This window comes from Myxocyprinus asiaticus, chromosome 6, assembly GCF_019703515.2.
Source record: "Myxocyprinus asiaticus isolate MX2 ecotype Aquarium Trade chromosome 6, UBuf_Myxa_2, whole genome shotgun sequence".
NCBI classification, from domain to species: Eukaryota; Metazoa; Chordata; class Actinopteri; order Cypriniformes; family Catostomidae; genus Myxocyprinus; species Myxocyprinus asiaticus.
Window position 1 is genome coordinate 27,667,410 of NC_059349.1, and position 19,889 is coordinate 27,687,298.

The 19,889-nt window shown below is 41.3% G+C and overlaps 1 protein-coding gene across 8 annotated transcripts in view; it reads left to right on the forward strand.

Moving 5' to 3' along the window:
• The window catches only part of LOC127442281 (TRAF2 and NCK-interacting protein kinase-like), a 215,890-nt gene that overhangs the window by 186,195 nt on the left and 9,806 nt on the right, over window positions 1-19,889 (forward strand). For all 8 annotated transcript variants that reach the window (XM_051700171.1, XM_051700175.1, XM_051700173.1 and 5 more), the window contains 6 exons: window positions 8,327-8,424; window positions 9,996-10,174; window positions 15,150-15,255; window positions 15,411-15,551; window positions 16,652-16,751; window positions 19,674-19,844. In XM_051700171.1, the coding sequence (XP_051556131.1) occupies window positions 8,327-8,424; window positions 9,996-10,174; window positions 15,150-15,255; window positions 15,411-15,551; window positions 16,652-16,751; window positions 19,674-19,844 (795 nt within the window). The remainder of the gene's footprint in view (window positions 1-8,326; window positions 8,425-9,995; window positions 10,175-15,149; window positions 15,256-15,410; window positions 15,552-16,651; window positions 16,752-19,673; window positions 19,845-19,889) is intronic.

Below are 19,889 nucleotides of genomic sequence, written 5' to 3' on the forward strand. Positions count from 1 at the left end.
GTGAACACTACTGGGAGTTAATGGCGCATGTCTTCAGCTCAGAGGAGGTGAAAGGCACTATGTGCAAGCGATACACCCAGCCAACTATCCCAGGCTTATTTGCTTGTATTGCGTGCCACTACCCGGGACGAAACCGGTTCCAGTGAGTGTTGCCCAGCCCACTGCTCTGCAAATGTCTGTTAGAGGGCACCCCTGGCCAGGGCCCAGGAGGCCGCTACACCCCTGGTAGAATGGGCTCGTAGCCCTACTGGGGGCGGCACGTCCTGGGCATGATATGCCATAGCTATGGCGTCAATGAGCCAGTGGGCGTTCCTCTGCTTCGAGACAGCACTTCCTTTCCGCTGTGCACCAAAGCAGACAAAGAGCTGCTCAGAGACCCTAAAGCTCTGCGTGTGATCCAAATAGATGTGTAAAGCGCACACCAGACACAGCAACGACAGGGCTGGGTCTACCACCTCCTGGGGCAGCGCTCGCAGGTTCACCACCTGGTCCCTAAAAGGGGTCGTGGGAACCTTGGGCACATAGCCTGGTCAGGGTCTCAAGATCACGTGAGAGTAGCCCGGACCAAACTCCAGGCACGTTTCGCTGACAGAGAACGCTTGCAGGTCTCCTACCCTCTTGATGGAGGTGAGCGTAGTCAGGAGGGCAGTCTTCAAGGAGAGTGCCTTAAGCTCAGCTGACGGCTCAAAGGGGGCTCTCTGCAGACCCTGAAAAACTACAGAGAGGTCCCATGAGGGAACGAAGCACGGTCTGGAGGGGTTCAGCCTCCTGGTGCCTCTTAGGAACCTGATGATCAGGTCATGCTTCCCTAAGGACTTACCGTCCACTGTGTCGTGGTGTGCTGCTATAGCGGCAACGTACACCTTCAAGGTGGAAGGGGACAGCCGCCCTTCCAACCTCTCTTGCAGGAAGGAAAGCACCGATCCGACTGCGCATCTCTGGGGGTCTTCCCATCGGGAAGAACACCACTTAGCGAACAGACGCCGCTTAAAGGCATACAGGCGCCTCGGAGAGGGGGCCCTAGCCTGAGTGATCGTGTCTACCACCGCTGGTGGTTGTCCGCTTTGGTCTTCCGCATCCCATCCAGGGGCCAGACATGGAGATTCCAGAGGTCTGGTCGTGGGTGCCAGATGGTACCCCGTCCCTGAGAAAGAAGGTCCTTCCTCAGGGGAATTTGCCAAGTGGGGACTGTCCTCGTGCTTCCTGACCTTGCACAGAGTCTGTGCAAGTAGGCTCACTGGGGGAAACGCATATTTGCACAGGCCAGGGGGCCAGCTGTGTGCCAGCACATCTATACTGAGAGGTGCCTCGGTCAGGGCATACCAGAGCGGGCAGTGGGAGGATTCTTGGGAGGTGAACAGGTCTACCTGTGCCTGTCTGAATCGACTTCAGATCAGCTGGACCACCTGAGGGTGGAGTCTCCACTCTCCCCTGAGGGTAACCTGCCGTGACAGCGCGTCTGCTGCAGTGTTGAGGTTGCCCGGGATGTGAGTGGCTCGCAGCGACTTGAGGTGCTGCTGACTCCAGAGGAGGAGACGGCAGGGAGTTGTGACATACAACGAGAGTGCAGACCGCCTTGGTGGTTGACATATGCTACCATTGCCGTGTTGTCTGTCTGAACTAACACGTGCTTGCCCTGGATCAACGGCCGGAACCTCCACAGGGCGAGCAGAATTGCCAGCAACTCGAGGCAGTTGATGTGCCAACGCAGCTGCGGGCCCATCCATAAGCCAGCGGCTGCGTGCTCGTTGCAAACAGCGCCCCAGCCCGTTTTGGAGGCATCTGTCATGACCACGATGTGCCTGGAGACCTGCTCTAGGGGAACGCCTGCCCATAGAAACGTGAGGTCTGTCCAATGGCTGAAGAGGCAGTGACAGACCGGCGTGATGACCACGTGATGTGTCCCACGGCGCCATGCCCATTTTGGGATTCGAGTCTGAAGCTAGTGCTGAAGCGGTCTCACATGCATCAACCCAAGTGGGGTGGCCACCGCTGAGGATGCCATATGCCCCAGGAGCCTCTGAAAGAGTTTCAGTGGAACTGCTGTTTTCTGTTTGAACACCTTCAAACAGGCCAGCACTGACTGTGCACGCTCGTTCGTGAGGCGTGCTCTCAATGAGACTAAGTCCAACCTACAGGGCTTGGACGGGAACTTTGGGCATCCGCGCCTGGTGGCGGCACTCTGCGGGCATAGGTGCACCGGGGGAATCGCCATATAGCCCCTGGCCGCCCCACCATCGAGGGTAGTGAGGGTGGGGGAACTGAGAAATCGGGACTGGGCAGTAAAAGGTGCCTCCCACGATTTTATCAGCTCCTCATGCACTTCCGGTAAGAAAGGCACTGGAGTGGGGCATGGCTTCTTTGAGCGGCGCTGCGAGCCCAGGAACCAATCATCGAGCTGCGAGAGTTTGGGGGAGAGTGTAGGGTTCCACTCTAGCCCGATGCTCGTGGCCGCCCGGGAAAGCATGTCCGTCATTTCTGCATCAGCCTGTGACTGGGCAAACGTCCCCAAAGGGGGGAGCCCAGCTGAGGCTTCTGTGTCTGACTGGACAAGCCCACTCTCCGATACTGTGCTCGAGAGCTCATCAGCTTCGCGGGCTCCGAACAAGAGGTCGAACTCGCCGTGAGACAAGCCGGCGGACTCAGCCGGAAGCCTGATCGGGGCAGACGAGCGTCCTGGGGAATGGGAGGTCTGCGGGGGCGTACCCGGCGGAGGCGATCACACTGGGGTCCCCAAATCGCCCCCAGTGCTAGCTGCGCTGGCCTCATACCCGTAGGTAGAAGGACCGAGGCGGGGAGCCTTACGAAAGCAAGCCGCGACCGCAACGTTGCCATGGTCATGTTCTCGCAGTGAGTACATGAACCATCCACAAACGCTGTCTCCGTGTGGGTCATGCCCAGACACGAAAGACAGCAATCGTGACCGTCTGAAGTTGAGAGGTAATGACCGCAACCAGGAATAACACACAAACGGAAAGGCATCTTTAAAAAGATGCGTCTTTAAAAAGATGTTCCGTGTGTGCCGCTCTTTTAGAGAAATATACTCTCTTAGGAAAACATACTCTTTTTTTTTCTGCCGAAGCGCCCAGGGGCATTCTCTGCAGTGCACCAGTGCAGAGGAGGGAGAAGCCGCTGAAATGCGCCGTCAGATCCAGCAGAAGTGAATGAAAAGTCAGCTCGGTAAACATTGAACGTTCGGCTCTGAAGAGAAAATCTGAATGAGTGATTGCACGCCAGCTCCTTTTATACCCATATGTTCGGGGGAGTGGCATGCAAATACCACTTGCCAATTTTCACTGGCCTTTTGTCAAAGACCAGAGGTGTCTCGGGCTCCCAAGAGTGACCCCTAGTGTCACTACATCGACACAATGTCGAGTGAGTGACAAATAGGGAACCAAACTTAAATATAGAAAACTCAGCCTATTCAGCAGTTTTCCCACTTCAGCATTCAACCATATATGGAAAAAAAACAAGTTTCATTCGTCCATTTGGCCTACATATAAAAACCCATCTGGAGAATCTGAAAGTGGATCTAAACAGTGTGGAACAGACACATTTCTGCAATCCTCCATGGGATCTCAAAAAGCCTAAAATCCATCTGGATTTAACAAGGAACCAAAAATCCAAAATGCATCCGAATGATTTCCATCAACAATTTCTGGTCATAAGAGCAGTATACCCACAACATATCCCAATATACACAGATGGATCTAAATCTGGAAATAAAGTGACAGCAGCTTTTGCAACAAACCAACTGTGTCAGGGTATCCGCATCCTTGACCAAAGTTCAGTTTTCACTGCAGAGGCAAACGCTCTACTACTGGCACTGAAGTTTGAGACTGCTCCACAACTTTTTTATTCATTATTTATTTATTTATTTATTATAATAACCGATTCAAAATCATGTCTTGAAGCATTGGAAGCTACTAAAACTGATCACCCAACAATCGTGAAGATTTTAATCAAACTGTCATCTCTTGAAGCAAAGAGTTTTAATATTATTTTCTGCTGGGTACCTGGACACTCAGGAATCTCCGGTAATGAACAAGCAGACAGAGCTGCCAGAGAAGCACTATCTACTGAACCAGTAAAATGCCCTATACCTTCCACAGATCTGAAACCAACTCTGATTGTATATATCAAAAACAAATGGCAGTCGGAGTGGGATCAATTTTTAAACAACAAATTATGAGAAATAAATCTTGTTGTTGGAACAAGATATGTGTTCCCTTTTAATAATCGCTGGGATCAAGTCATTTATACACGATGCCGGATAGGACATACAAGACTCACACACCAGTTTTTACTATCAGGAGAAAATTCACCAAAGTGCTCATCTTGTCAGAACCCACTATCCATAAAACATATTTTACTGGACTGTCATACCTCTACACACCTGAGGAACCTGTATTATTCAGTTGATTCTTTTGAAAAGGTTTTTAATCAAGTGAATCCAAATTTAGTTTTAAGGTTTTTAGGAAAAATGAATCTTAAACACCTCATTTAACTTATTTAACTATTTTAAATAACTAAACCTGGTTCCTGCCATGAATATAGCCATAGAAGCTGGTATGGCATAAAAAATGAAAGAAACGAACAAACATCAATACATCCTACATTAAAATTTTGCACCTAAAACACACAATACTGACACTGATATACAAATGTGGATGTTCTACACATGTTTAAAGCATAAAAAGTTATTAAACTAGTCTTAATCAACTCACTCTTTTTTACAGAAACCATGATCCAGCTTATCACAAATTCTGATATAATCTGCATGCACAATACTCAATAGTAAAATTCTCTCGACTGAAACTTTTCGCCCCCTCATTCAAGTCCTTGGTTCACGCATGCTCATCAGCGGCTCACTGATGTCCAAAAGAGGCGATTCTCAGTTCAGTGTACTGGTGACTTACAAACTGCTGCGAACGACTCAGTGTACTGCTGACACAAGAGCTGCTGTCCTCGGATCAGTGTACTGTTGACTCGTGAACTGCTGCGAACAACTCAATGTACTGTTGACTCGAGAGCTGCTGTTCTCGGATCAGTGTACTGTTGACTCAAGAAATGCTGCGAACGACTCAGTATACTGCTGACGTGAGAGCTGCTGTCCTCGGATCAGTGTACTGTTGACGCGAGAACTTCTGTCCTCAGATCAGTGTACTGCTGACGCGAGAGCTGCTGTCTTCGGATCAGTGTACTGTTGACTTGAGAACTGCTGTCCTTGGATCAGTGTACTGTTGACTCAAGAACTGCTGTGAACGACTCAATATACTGCTGACGCGAGAGCTGCTGTCCTCGGATCAGTATACTATTGACTCGAGAACTGCTGTCCTTGGATCAGTGTACTGCTGACGTGAGAGCTGCTGTCCTCGGATCAGAGCTGTAGACTGGATCATCTTCATGCGTTGATATAACAGTAATACAATCAAGTCATTAACATATTTCCAGGATGTTTTATTTGTTACACTCTCTGTTGTTCAGCAAAATACACCAGAAACATACATTTCGCCCCTTAATCACACACATGCTCATTGTCAGCAGCTCATCAGTTCTCAGTATTTCAGACACCTCCGAAAGAGGAGATTCTCAGTTCAGTGTACTGTTGACTCGAGAACTGTTGCGACCCGAGCAGTCCGATTTGTGAACTAGTTGGAGTGGTTCATCACAAAGAAGAGTCGGCAATAGCAGATATCACTAGTTCTGGGATCATATTACTTCCGGTTATTGGCTCATTTCAATTCAGAGTGTCAGGCAAATCCAAGAGACAGGTTAAGATAGAGTAACACTGATCTACAAGTTGACCCGAGACATGAACTTTTTCAAACGATTCAGTCTGATTTGGTGAACTAGTTCAGCTCGTTCACTAAAAAGAACCGGTTCAAAAGAAAGATTCGTTCACGAACTGGACATCACTACAGACTGGTTAGAACTAAAAAGGCTACGGTAACTCAGATAACCACTCTGTACAATTGTGGTAAGAAGAATAGCATCTCAGAATGCTATTCTGAGATGCGGGTTGGCGCTGTTTTGGCGGCACGAGGGGGACTTACATAATATTAGGCAGGTGGTTTTAATGTTGTGGCAGATCGGTGTGGGTGTGTGTGTGTGTATACATTACTGGTCAAAAGTTTTGAAACACTTGACTGAAATGTTTCTCATGATCTTAATCTTTTGATCTGAAGGCATATGCTTAAATGTTTGAAATTAGTTTTGTAGACAAAAATATAATTGTGCCACCATATAAATGTATTTCATTATAAAACTAAAATTTAATAATAATTTTTTTTTTTTTTTAAATTGATGACTTGGACCAAATAATAAAGAAAAGCAGCCAATAAGTGCCCAACATAGATGGGAACTCCTTCAATACTGTTTAAAAAGCATCCCAGGTTGATACCTCAAGAAGTTGGTTGAGAACATGTCAAGAGTACATGTCTGCAAATTCTAGGCAAAGGGTGACTACTATGAAGATGCTAAAATATAACACAGTTTTGATTTATTTTGGATTTTGTTTAGTCACAACATAATTCCCATAGTTCCATTTATGTTATTCCATAGTTTTGATGACTTTATTATTATTCTAAAATGTGAAGAAAAAAAAAAATTATAGTAAAGAATGAGTAAGTGTTTCAAAACTTTTGACCAGTAGTGTATATTTAAGCAATATCACACGAGTAAAAGTGCGATATGGCCCTATATCAGCACTGCTATGATTCAGCTGCAGGTAATCACAGCAGTGCTGATTTAGGTCCATATAGCATGATTGCGAATGTGATATTGTTTATATAGAACAGTTCGATGAACAAGTAAATGTTTTAAAAAATTAGGAAAAACGGAGTACGGTCACGCATTTGTGCATGGGACAACTTTAAGCGGTGGATCAGAATCTGCCGTTGCTTGTTCAAACCAAATGATGTGTCCAAGCCTCCATTAGTAATTCAAAAAATTCTCTTTAGAACTAAAATCACGGCTTGGGCTGAAACAAGGATGTATGTGTGTGTGTGTGTGTGTGTGTGTAGAGAGAGAGAGAGAGAGAGAGAGAGAGAGAGATGGAGCGTGTGCAATCACCTGTTGATGAAACAGCCTGTTGATGGCTGTAGTCTGTTATTCAGCTTTCTGAAGATAAATGAGCCTTAATGCTGAAGTTGTTAGTTTAAAGCCTTTTAAAGCTATTTCCTAGCTTTAGTAGTGTAGTATTAATACGAGCGATCATGGAGTGCTGTTGAATATAAACAGAGTGAAGCTGACTCCCTTCATGTCACCAACTGGCTCATATTACACACAAAAATGGTCATTTGCCTCCACCTGCTGGCTAAAATGTGTAATGTCACAAAATTCAATGTAAAGAGACAGATGGATCTTACACTTTAGCTTAGAACTGCACAAACATAAGCAGAGTGATACACACTGTGAAGCGTCCATCAGTAAGCGTCCATGGTGTGAGACCATCAGTACTCATGGAACGTCTCTCATCCAATCAGATTCGAGGACCGGAGCTAACTATTGTGTGTGTGTGTGAATATATATATATATTGCATTTTCCATTCCCATGTTTGATTTGTAACTAAGATTCTGAATCCGTGTACTGATTACCATTGTCCTATGTCTGCCAAACATGTTGAGTGGTCCAAACATCATCGGCAGCCTGAAACTGAACTTTTGACCAGATGTTAGGAGTGAATGCACTTGGCTGCACAGGAAAGCTTTAGGATGCTCCCTTGCTTCCTAATTAGGGAAGGGTTTAACCTCCAGTGTGCTGTCTGTCTGCATTGGTCTAAGAGCAGTTTGAAATGGAATTTATTTTCATCCTAACTCCGTATGTACAGCCTCTGAAAGCAAATTTTTCCAGCTTTTGGATGCATCCATTGATTCTCAATGTGATGATACACAGTGAATATAGGATATTTTAAGAAAAATTAGCCTATGGTCCACGTACGTGGTGATTTTGTTTTAAGAGTGTGCCGTTTTTTGTTAAATCCATGACATCTTTAAAATCAGATGAAACTAGAGACTACTCTTTTTACTCAAACAGGTTTTAATGTAAAAACTTAATGAGGTTTCTTACCAGATGTAGTTTTGTTGCGGTTTCTCCCAAAGACAAACTCCGTGCCATGTTGTTTTATGTCATGACTTGGTGTGTCGAAAGTTTAACCCTTTAATGACACCCTAGAGCAGGGGTTCTTAACCTTTTTTGGATGAATGCCCCCCTACTTCATTCCCTATTCCTGAATCTTATCCCATTGACAGAAAACGAGTTGTCTTGTAGTATATTTCTACCTTTTGTGTGGTGGGCTCTGATAGACCTATATGTGTTTTTCAGGCTCTGGTAAATCAGACGGCTCTCCAGTGGCATCTGAGGAGACCTCCAAACCCAGTCAGGAGGAAGGAAAAGAACTCAACAAACCCAGTCGACCTGCGGTGTGTTTCATCCCTACAGCCCTTAAACATGTTCTTGCCCTTCTTTATTTCCTGTCTAAATACACACACCTCTATTCAGCTCGAGTCATTGAACTTCCTCCTATCTTTATTAATGAAGTTGTGACTTCCAAACACAGTTCTAGATAAAATAAAATAAAAACTTTCAGACACAAACTAACACACTCACACACTGTTTAGCATTTCAAGGCCAAAGGTCTTGATGGTTATATTGTTATTGTGTGCACTCAATTTTGAGGCACTGAAAGTGAACTTGTCTGAATGCTTTGATCCAGTTTATCTTCACATGCACCAAGACTAGGCTGGTTGTGCTTATCTTAACAGTTCTGCTATAAGGTCATAAGTTTCACTAGGGTGTCCATACAGTGTGAGACCATGGTGGTCCCAGCATAGCCCACTTCAAACCTCACTTCTAGCGCTTTTCCTGGCTCTCAGTGACGTACAGATAATGATCTTCCAGCTGTTTCTAGATGTCAACATGTTTAGATTACTCAAGCCTCACAGAGAGATCAAAGGGACACCTCCTACATCTGCTTTGCTCAGAGCCAAGGCTTATTTTAATGTATTTATTATTAATGGCTGCTTTGTTTCTCTGTGAGCTGTTTTGGCTCAGAGACCCCAAGTCTTTTCTTGAGGAAGCTTATGCTTGGTACATTCAGAAAAGAAGACGCGGAAATCTCTGCGGTGTGATGAATGTTTGAACAGAGAATTAGAGCTGTCAACATAATTAGCTGTGTGACCTACAATCTGCATTAACCAGCTCCAGCTTTACAAGTATATCTCTCTCTCTCTCTCTCTCTCTCTCTCTCTCTCTCTCTCTCTCTCTCTCTCCACTCTATTCCTTTTTATTCATCTTTTCACCATAACATCAATCAGTGTTCAATCATCTTTTTTTCTTCTTCTCCTTTGTCAACCTAATTCTAAAGGTTGCTTGGCAGTGGACTGTGGGAATTCTTGTCTGACATGAGAAAAGCTTGTCCTCTTTCACCCTCTAAACTTTCTCACCAAGCTGGATTGCCTTTGGCTTTGTGTGTGTGTGTGTGTGTGTGTGTGTGTGTGTGTGTGTGTGTGTGTGTGTGTGTGTGTGTGTGTGTGTGTGTGTGTGTGTGTCCATCCATTTGGCATGGATTCTCTCGCCCCAGCACAGATAACCTCAGCAACTTGTAGGGAGTTTCCATAGCAACCGAAGTTCATGATGGGGCATCCTTGTGTTGGCCCTAGAGCTGGGATTTTGTTTCGAATGCAAACAGATTACAGATGACCTTTACACGAGAGTGCCTTGAATCAGTTCAAATGTTTCAGCATTTTCTTTTTGCTGTTTTATTGTGTGAGATATTGGGAACATAGACTACATGGATAAAAAAGTACAGTATATGGACTAGTGTACACTTTCATTAATTCATTCTTGTTGTCATATTGGTGTCCTATCTTTGTAATTGATTCGCTCTTCTACTTAAGCAAACTCCTAATAAAGATTTTGCCCCTGCTGTGTTACAGTTACAATTAGCTTTATCTAAATAATCAATCAGTGTCTTTCTCTCTGTTTCTCTCAGGATCTGACTGCCCTGGCTAAAGAACTGAGGGAGCTGCGGATAGATGAGATCAACCGGCCACCCCTTAAACTGACCGACTACTCCTCCTCTAGTGAGGACTCTGAGAGCAGTGATGATGAGGATGGTGAGAACGTGGGGCATGATGGCACGGTGCCCGTCAGTGACATACCCAGGATCATGTAAGCACACGATCCTCCAGTTCTCTCTTGTTCCTCAAAATTAATTGTACTTACAGTATGACACATTGAGCCGTCGTCCATGCGAATGGTTAATTTCTTTATCCCATTCCCCCTTTTCCTCCTATCATTTCCTGTTCTTTTCCCACTATTCCTATTAATTAGGGCTGAGCAATGTATTGAATATCCACAATACATTACATTAGACAACATTAACTTTTTATTTTGCCATTAGGTTTCCTAAGGAGTGTGTCATTACTGAAATTACATTACTAATTTAAAATTACGTTTAATTACATGACTAATTCCTCATGATCTCTCAACTTGTAAGTATGACAGCATTAAGAAATGTTTTAATAGTGTCTGATTTCAATTCCCATGAATCAGTTTAAACTGTCCATTTTAATTGATCGATTTAAAGCGTGGTTCTTTGAAGTGTTTGTGTGGCATTTTTCATATATTAAAATTATGTCTGCCGATTTAACATGTTAATTTAGTGTGATGAATTAATTATATAAAAAATGACACTAAAGAAAATTAACACAATTATGACCCCAACCCGTGCGTAATAATGTTCTGTAATAAGGAACTTGTACCACCTTGATGTTTTTGCGAACCTGTGGCAGCAGGAAACAGTCAGTTCTCCAGCTGTACAGGCAACGCCCCTCATCAAACCACAAAAAGCAACAGGCAGCACAGCTTTCCCCAGACGTGCTTTTGCGCTGAAAGACTGCTGAACCGAGCGCAACAGAAGGCAGGGATCTCGAGACGCGTTTTCAAACTGGACACAGCATCATAAAAACACAGCGCATTTGAATTGAAGCGCTTAAAAGTGAAATACAATGCAACCTCAAAGTGTCCGTCTTTATGCATGAGGACATAGAACAACAATTAAAAATTCCATAGATGGAAGTAGGCCAATAATAGGGCTATGGTCAATGATATGGAAACATTTATTTTGACTTTTAAAGCCACTTTTTTTTTTTATTGTTTAAAAGCTTTACTTGTTTGTTGCCACAATATATGTATATGATGTAATGTATTTGAATTATCTGAATTATAATATTTATTATATGTGATAACATTTATTTTAATTTAATACATTTGTATTTATTTGGGGGACTTTATTGATATGCAATTAGTTGCAATGAATTAATCACCACATATAATTAATTCGATTAATTTTTAATTGATTGACAGGCCTAATTTAAAAAGTTTTTTAAAAAATATTATGGAGGTAAATGTTGCTGATTGCAAGTATGTGCTGTTATTGTAAATTGGTGCATATAAATGAAAATTATTAAATATAATTTATATTCATTTAGTGAAAAACAGAGTAGAGAATATGCCTTGATTATTTTAATCCTCCTGTTATGTTTGAGTTATTTTTGATCCATTTAAGAGTTATAAATAGTTAAAAACTAATCTTACTCTTGTATTTGGTCAAAATGCCATTAGATTCTCCACAACAATGAATAAGTAAAAATTACATATTACATTTTTATGATACCAGTTTAGATTTATGCAGTGTCAGGTGTTGACTGGGGCGTTGCTAGTGTGTTGCTAGGTGGTTGCTTGGACATTACTATATGGTTGGAAGATGATTGCTTACTGGCCAAAGTCCAAAGAGACCATCTACTGTGTTCCATTCAATTCGGAAAGTCGGATTTTCCAACTTCCTACTGGGAAAAGTGCAGTGGAACGCCACTTGAAGTCGTAATTCCAACTTGGATGGTCGTGCGGAAATTTTAAACTCCGATTTCACTGAGATGCAGGTGCATGACATCACACAGTCATGTCGGCACCCAGGAAGATACACAAAATAAGTGATAAACATTCAGTTGTATGAAATAGTATTGATAAACGAGTAAAAGTTCCTATATTACATGATACTAAAGCATGTTTAACAAACGTTAGCAAAGTAGCAGATGTTCAAAACATGGTAAATTATACTCTCTCTTTTGATAATCGTACACCTGTTGCACAAATGCTAGCGTTGCAGATTGTTTATGAATTGGGTTGGTAAGAGACATCTCTGGTGACAGTCAAACACCTGCTAAGCTAATGGGAGCATTGCAGTTTTGTTTCCTTAAATGTCATCTTCCGAGCGTCTGGCAATGGAATGGATTTATAGCCGGAGATCGGAGATATCAAGTAGGAATATCCCACATCTGATTTGAATGGAACGCAGCATCTTCCCCAAATAGGGATGCTACGATGTGAGTTTTTGATGGTTAGATTACCATCTGATTAAAAAATAGCAGTTAACCGGTTTTACTTGCAAAAGTTTTTAATTATGCAACAGCACTGAGGCAAAAAGACATATAAAAATCGAACATGTTAGTTGACGCATTTCTTGGAGAGATATGGACGGCAAGTGCAGCCCTACAATAGGAAAACTGATAAATACACATCAAATAAATAGCCTCCAACATAGGGCACAATAGTGCTTATGTGCATCCTGGGCACAGAATGATGCACTTCAATGTAACCAGAGTGCTCGAAGTCTCTTTAAAAGTTAATAACTGTAAGCAAGGCCGTAACCATGTCTTGAACATTTAGGGGGACCAAACCATTTTGGGGGTGGGGGGGTCGCGGGTGTTGAGGTCACAAATATATTGTCCTCTTTGGTCCTTTAAAATAGTAAAGGCACTGAATGCAATAATTGTGCATCTTATTAGGCTTTAAATGCAGCTTTAAATGTGATAAAGGCCCAAAATTTGATAATTTTTGGTTGTAAAAGATACATGTATTTTTAAAGTTCACACAGTACAAGACAAACACTGTGTCTGCATTTCAGTCATCTTTTCTTTCTTTTTTTTATGCTGTCTCAAAGAAAAGACGAATATAGTTTGAAATTCTTTTCATCACTGATGTTTCTGTAAAATGACATGACATCAGCTGGCTAGCAAATAAATAAATAAATATTTACTGCCCTCAAGATGTCCCTCTTTGTTTTTCCACCCAGTAGAATCTTAACACAATCTTTTCTTCAAGAATCCTAACGCTGCTCTTTTCCATACAAAAACAGTTCATAATGACCACTACTCTCATGGTCCAAAGAGAAAAAAAAAAAATCATTATAAAAATACCATAAAAGTAGTCCATACAACACAAAGCTGTTTTATGTCCCCAGAAAGCTTGGAATATAGTGCACTTGTCATATGAACTACTGTTATGATGTCTTTATACTGAACCTTTAAGAGTGCTTTATAGTATTTGTCCTTTTTGAAGCTCGACAGCTCCTGCTCACTATAAACTGTTATTCTATGGAACAGAACTGTAACAGCATATGGGTTTTGAACAACATATGGGTGAGTAAATTGTGAAAGTAAATTTTCCATTTTTAGGTGAACTTCTCCTTTAACTAGTGGCTCATCCTCAAAATAAAATGGTCTCTTATAAAAGAAGACTCTTAGGAGATGCTGTACAAAATTCAGAATTAAAGACACTAAGAAATTATTTACAAAATCTTAAATTGATTGTAAATTATTACGTAATAATATTTGCATTAAAAATATATGACATTGACCTTGCCACAACCTAAAGACTCAATGGAAGCCACAAGTCACAGGTCTTACCATGTTCTAGTTCTAATCTGAGGGTGAAAACACTGTACTTTCTGTTTTATAGGTCATTTTCTTTGACAGTGTCAAGTGAATTTTCTAAAAAGTTATTTCAAAAACCTTCCAGATTACCACATTCATTCAATTCCTTTACAATATACACCGATTCGCTGAAAACAGCTCCATTAAAGTGAAAACATTAAAAACACACATTCATCGATTTTATTGGCTATCTCAAATGACATTGACGAGCGGTGTTAGACTACTGAGTGCGGTAATAATTTTACTTTTTTAAATCCATTATGTTATTCCTGCAACAACTTAATGACAACTAGACGGTGATGCATAATGGACTGCAGCAGAACAGCAACAAAGATATCAATTATTGGGGGGGACAATCTGGCCATATCTGATCATTGGGGGGGGGACTTGTCCCCCTCAAAGTATATTGGGATTACGGCCCTGACTGTAAGATTACTGTGGTACATGATGTTCTTGAAATCCAAGTTTCTTTCTTCTGTATTAGTATATTAAACAATCCGTATTCTATAAGACACCCCACCATAAAGAATCGGCAACAGACTCCATAAAAATACTCGCCACCCAAAACCACACAAATAAACCTGTGGATAATGCATAATAACGGGAACATTGCTTACAGCAGGCGATACCTTTATATAACATCTGTCTGCTTGTTTTACATCCGTTGTCTTCAATAACCGTTATCCATTTTAAATACTCCCGAACCTTTTTTTGGTAGATGTGAGTCTGGTAGATTGAATTCGTCTATTTTATTTTGGAGTTAGTGTGTAGCCCCAGTTTAACCAAAGGTTATCCCCAAATCTCTGACACCCTGATCCCTAGATATGTGTGGGGACCTTTTCAGTGGAAGTCCATGCAATTTGTATTCATTTTTCATCTGCCAGGCAGACTTTTATATTCTGAAGTAAAATGTTCTTGAATAAAAAAAAATAAAAAAACATGATTCTGTATTTGTTTTAAACAGATACAATTAGTAAGTATTCTAACTATCATCTTGTTTCACTCAGAATGAAAGTTTTACCCTATATCTACTGTAAAAGAGGAATTTTCTCCAAAACATTTTTTTTTACAGTATTATACTTCTTGGATTAAACATTTTAAATCTACCCTGATTACAAAGAGTGTTTGATCAAAATTATCCTCTGACTGAAAAAAAAAAAAAAAAAGTACCCTTTTTTATACATCTACATCAGAGCTCATAAAATGAATATAGAGATGTATCAAAAGGCTGAAAAATATTGAGATATGAAATTATAGCTATATAACCCAGCCCTTATTTATCAACAACATTGATAAAAAGTAAATAAATTCTGTTTTGGACTTTGATGTTGGTCTGTTAAACTGAAGCCTAAGTTTCATGTGTTTGTCAGGCCCTCTGTTAAGGGGAATAATGAATCTTTCACAAGCACCCAAGATGACTCTTTTGGTGAATCCTACAGTGACGAATCTAAAGATGGTACCCTAAGGATGAGAGAGGTAATACTCATGTCAGATTAGAGGTTAATTACCACAGCTCTCAAAAATTCTCCACACACATGTATTCTCTCCTCTCACCATCAAATATCACACACACACACACATTATATGAACAGTTATTTCTACCCACATTTGATGTCCAATACCCTGTGTAGACCAATAAGAGGCAGCGCATGGGCGGCGAGAGCAATGGTTTTGCGGGTCACGGTAACCTGCCAGACCTGGTGCAGCAAAGCCACTCCCCATCAGGAACTCCCACTGGTCTCAATTCCCAGGACCTGGACTCTATGGATGAGGTATATAACATGATTAGAGTTAAAAAAAAAAAAAAAAAAAAACAGTTGGGGGATGGCCTAGTGGTTGGCTTACATTCTCTAACATTTTGAGCTGTGGTGCTCACATGAGCAAAAAAGTTCAAGTCCGTCCTGCGTCATTTTCCAATCTTATTCCCCCTTATGCGCTCCTTAATTACCTGTCCTCTCTATACTGTACTACACTATTAATAAAAGTGCCAAAATGCATAAATAATAATAATAATATTACTTTTTAATCTTATTTCTTGTTCTTAATTGGTTTTAAAATAAATGTTATCTTGCATTTTCTTTATCATTTATATGTAAAGCACTTTGAATTACTATTGTGTATGAAATGTGCTATATAAATAAACTTGCCTTGCCTAATATCAAACATGACTGTTTTTATAACTCTGTCTGTAATATTTCTCTCTAGTCTTAGATTTATTGTATCTAGACTGATTCTTTTTTTTTTTTTTCTCCCCAATTTGGAATGCCCAATTTCCAATGCGCTCTAAGTCCTCGTGGTGGTGTAGTGACTCGCCTTAATCCGGGTGGCGGTGGACGAATCTGAGACCGTCAATCCGCGCATCTTATCACGTGGCTTGTTGAGCGCGTTACCGCGGAGACATAGCGAATGTGGAGGCTTCACGCTATTCTCCACGGCATCCAGGCACAACTCACCACGCGCCCCACTGAGAGCGAGAACCACTTTATAGCGACCACGAGGAGGTTACCCCATGTGACTCTACCCTTCCTAGCAACCGGGCCAATTTGGCTGCTTAGGAGACCTAGCTGGAGTCACTCAGCACGCCCTGGATTCGAACTCGCGACTCCAGGTGTGGTAGTCAGCGTCTTTACTCGCTGAGCTACCCAGGCCCCATCTGGACTGATTCTTGAGTCTTTTGATGAATATGCAAATTGTCTGAAATTATCTGCTCAGTAGTTGTCAGAGCTCAAATCATCTGTCCTATCAACTATCTAAACAGAGGAATTGTGTTTCTACTGTATTTTAGCTCTAAACCCAGACTCAGTCTTTTTTATGCAAGTCTGGTGTTAAATCTTTTTACTGCAGCTGATAAGGTACATTGTTGTTTTGTCAGTTTGGGCTTGGCGGTGGATCAAAAGCTTCCTTCACTCCTTTTGTGGACCCACTCGTGTATCAGACCTCCCCCACAGACAATGATGAGAACTCAGCTTCCGGTTAGTAAACATAACAAACAAACAAATCATACTGTATCAATGCATGCAAACAGTTAAAGTAATTTGGATTGCTCTTCACGTTAAATAAAATATTGATTTTAATTCTGATCTGAAACTGTTCTTTGGACATTTGAGTTACTCAAAATCATTTGAAGATAATACCCCAATTCCAAAAATGTTGGCTTAGTATGCAAAATTCCAATAAATAAAAAAAAAGGATTAATTTGTGAATGTACTTTGACTTGTATTCAGACAAAAACAGTGTAAAGACATGTTTTACCTTTTTTTTTTGCTGATATTGATGCCTGCAGCACATTCCAAAAAAGCTGAAACAAGGGTAATTTAGGACTAATAACAATCCGACAAGTAGAAATAACAAGGTGGTGTGAAACAGGTGATGTTAAACAGATAAGGCAGTCATCTTATAGTATACAGTTGAAGTCAAGTTTACATACACTTAGGTTGAAGTCATTAAAACTCATTTTTTTAACCACTCCACAGATTTTATATTAGCAAACTATAGTTTTGGCATGTGGTTTAGGACATCTACTTTGTGCATGACACAAGTAATTTTTCCAACAGTTGTTTACTAACAGATTGTTTCACTTTAAATTGACTATATCACAATTCCAGTGGGTCAGAAGTTTACATACACCAAGTTAACTGTGCCTTTAAGCAGCTTGGAAAATTCCAGAAAATGATGTCAAGCCTTTAGACAATTAGCCAATTAGCTTCTGATAGGCTAATTGGAGTCAATTTGAGATGTACCTGTGGATGTATTTTAAAGCCTACCTTCAAACTCACTGCATCTTTGCTTGACATCATGGGAAAATCAAAAGAAATCAGCTAAGACCTCAGAAAATATTTTTATGGACCTCCACAAGTCTGGATCATCCTTGGGAGCAATTTCCAAATGCCTGAAGGTACCACGTTCATCTGTGTTTTTTTATTTTTTTATTTTTTTTTATCTGTTCAACAATATTACGCCATCAATTTTGTGAAGTGCAACAGTCCCTCCTGCAGCAAAGCACCCCCACAACATGATGCTGCCACCCCCATGCTTCACGGTTGGGATGGTGTTCTTCGGCTTGCAAGCCTCACCCTTTTTCCTCCAAACATAACAATGGTCATTATGGCCAAACAGTTCAAATTTTGTTTCATCAGACCAGAGGGCATTTCTCCAAAAAGTATGATCTTTGTCCCCATGTACACTTGTGCGAACTGTAGTCTGGCTTTTTTTATGGCGGTTTTGGAGCAGTGGCTTCTTCCTTGCTGAGCAGCCTTTCAGGTTATGTCGATATAGGACTCGCTTTAAGTCAAGTCAATTTTATTTGTGTAGCGCTTTTCACAACACACATCGTTTCAAAGCAGCTTTACAGGAAATCATGCATTAACAAAAAATTAAACTGTAATATCTATAAAGTCTTAGAGTGATCATTGTTTTACTGTGAATATAGATACTTGTTTACCCATCTCCTCCAGCATCTTCGCATGGTCCTTTGCTGTTGCTCTGGGATTGATTTTGCACTTTTCGCACCAAACTACATTCATCTCTAGGAGACAATGTGTCTCCTTCCTGAGCGGTATGATGGCCGCATGGTCCCATGGTGTTTATACTTATGTACTGTTGTTTGTACAGATGAACGTGTTTCAGGCATTTAGAAATTGCTCCCAAGGATGAACCAGACTTGTGGAGGTCCACAATTTTTTTTTCTGAGGCCTTGGCTTTTGATTTCAAAGAGGCACTGAGTTTGAAGGTAGGCTTTTAAAATACATCCACAGGTACACCTCCAATTGACGCCAATTAGCCTATCAGAAGCTAATTTAAGCTAAACGAAAAAGGCTAACTTAGTGTATGTAAACTTCTGACCCACTGGAATTGTGATATAGTCAATTAAAAGTGAAACTATCTGCACAAAGTAGATGTCCTAAATGACTTGCCAAACTATAGTTTGCTAATATGAAATCTGTGGAGTGGTTAAAAAAATGAGTCTTAATGACTTCAACCTAAGTGTATGTAAACTTCTGACTTCAACTGTATATATTTGTTGATTTGTTATTAATTGTTAAAGAGTAAGTGCAGTTATTGTGGATTGGTTAAGTGTTCTCAGAACAGATGTGTTTTCAGTTGGTTCTTGAATGTTGAGATGGTTTCAGCAGATCGTGTGGAGGTTGGAAACTCATTCCACCACAGAAGAACAGAGAAAATGAGTAATCGTGAAATTGACTTTGAGCCTCTATGCGACAGGACCACCAGGCACCGCTCGTTCATTGACCGCAAAGAGCGAGTTGGGACATAGACCTGGAGGAGTGAATTGAAGTATGAGGGTGCTGTTCCAGTGGCTTTCCTGAAGGCCAGAGTCATGCCTTGAATTTAATTCGCTTTTCCAGGGATGTCCCTGCATTTTCCAGCAGGACAATGCCAAACCACATACTGCCCAGATTACAAGTGCATGGCTGTGTAAGCAGAGAGTGCAGGTGCTAGACTGGCCTGCCTGCAGTCCTGACTTGTCTCCAATTGAGAATGTGTGGCACATTATGGAGCTGAAGACCTGCATAATGGATTAATGGGGGAAATACCACTTGCTAAACTTAACAGTCTTGTGTCTTCAGTGCCCAAACACTTAAGTGTTATTAGAAGAAATGGTGATGTAACACAGTGGTAAACACTTGACTGTTCCAACTTTTTTGGTGCGCTTTGCAATCATCTGATTCAAAATGAGTGTATATAAAAATTCATTCACAAGATAAAATATCAAATAATATGTTGTTGTAGTGCTTTCAATATAGCACAGAGTGAATAGAATTTTTAAATGACTGTGCTTGTAATTTTGCGTTTTTCTGTCGTGTTTGGTTCTTGTGAAAGCAATGCTTTCTGTTTCTAAACATACAATGTTTTCATGGGTCTTCTCACCTCTGCAGCTTTGTTTGCAAACGAGCTCTTGCGTCAGGAGCAGGCCAAACTGAATGAGGCTCGCAAGATTTCTGTGGTCAACGTCAACCCCACCAACATCAGACCCCATAGCGACACGCCAGAGATCCGCAAATACAAGAAACGCTTCAACTCTGAGATCCTTTGTGCAGCTCTATGGGGTACATCAACCACTCTCTACCTATCTTTCTAATATTAGCCTATTA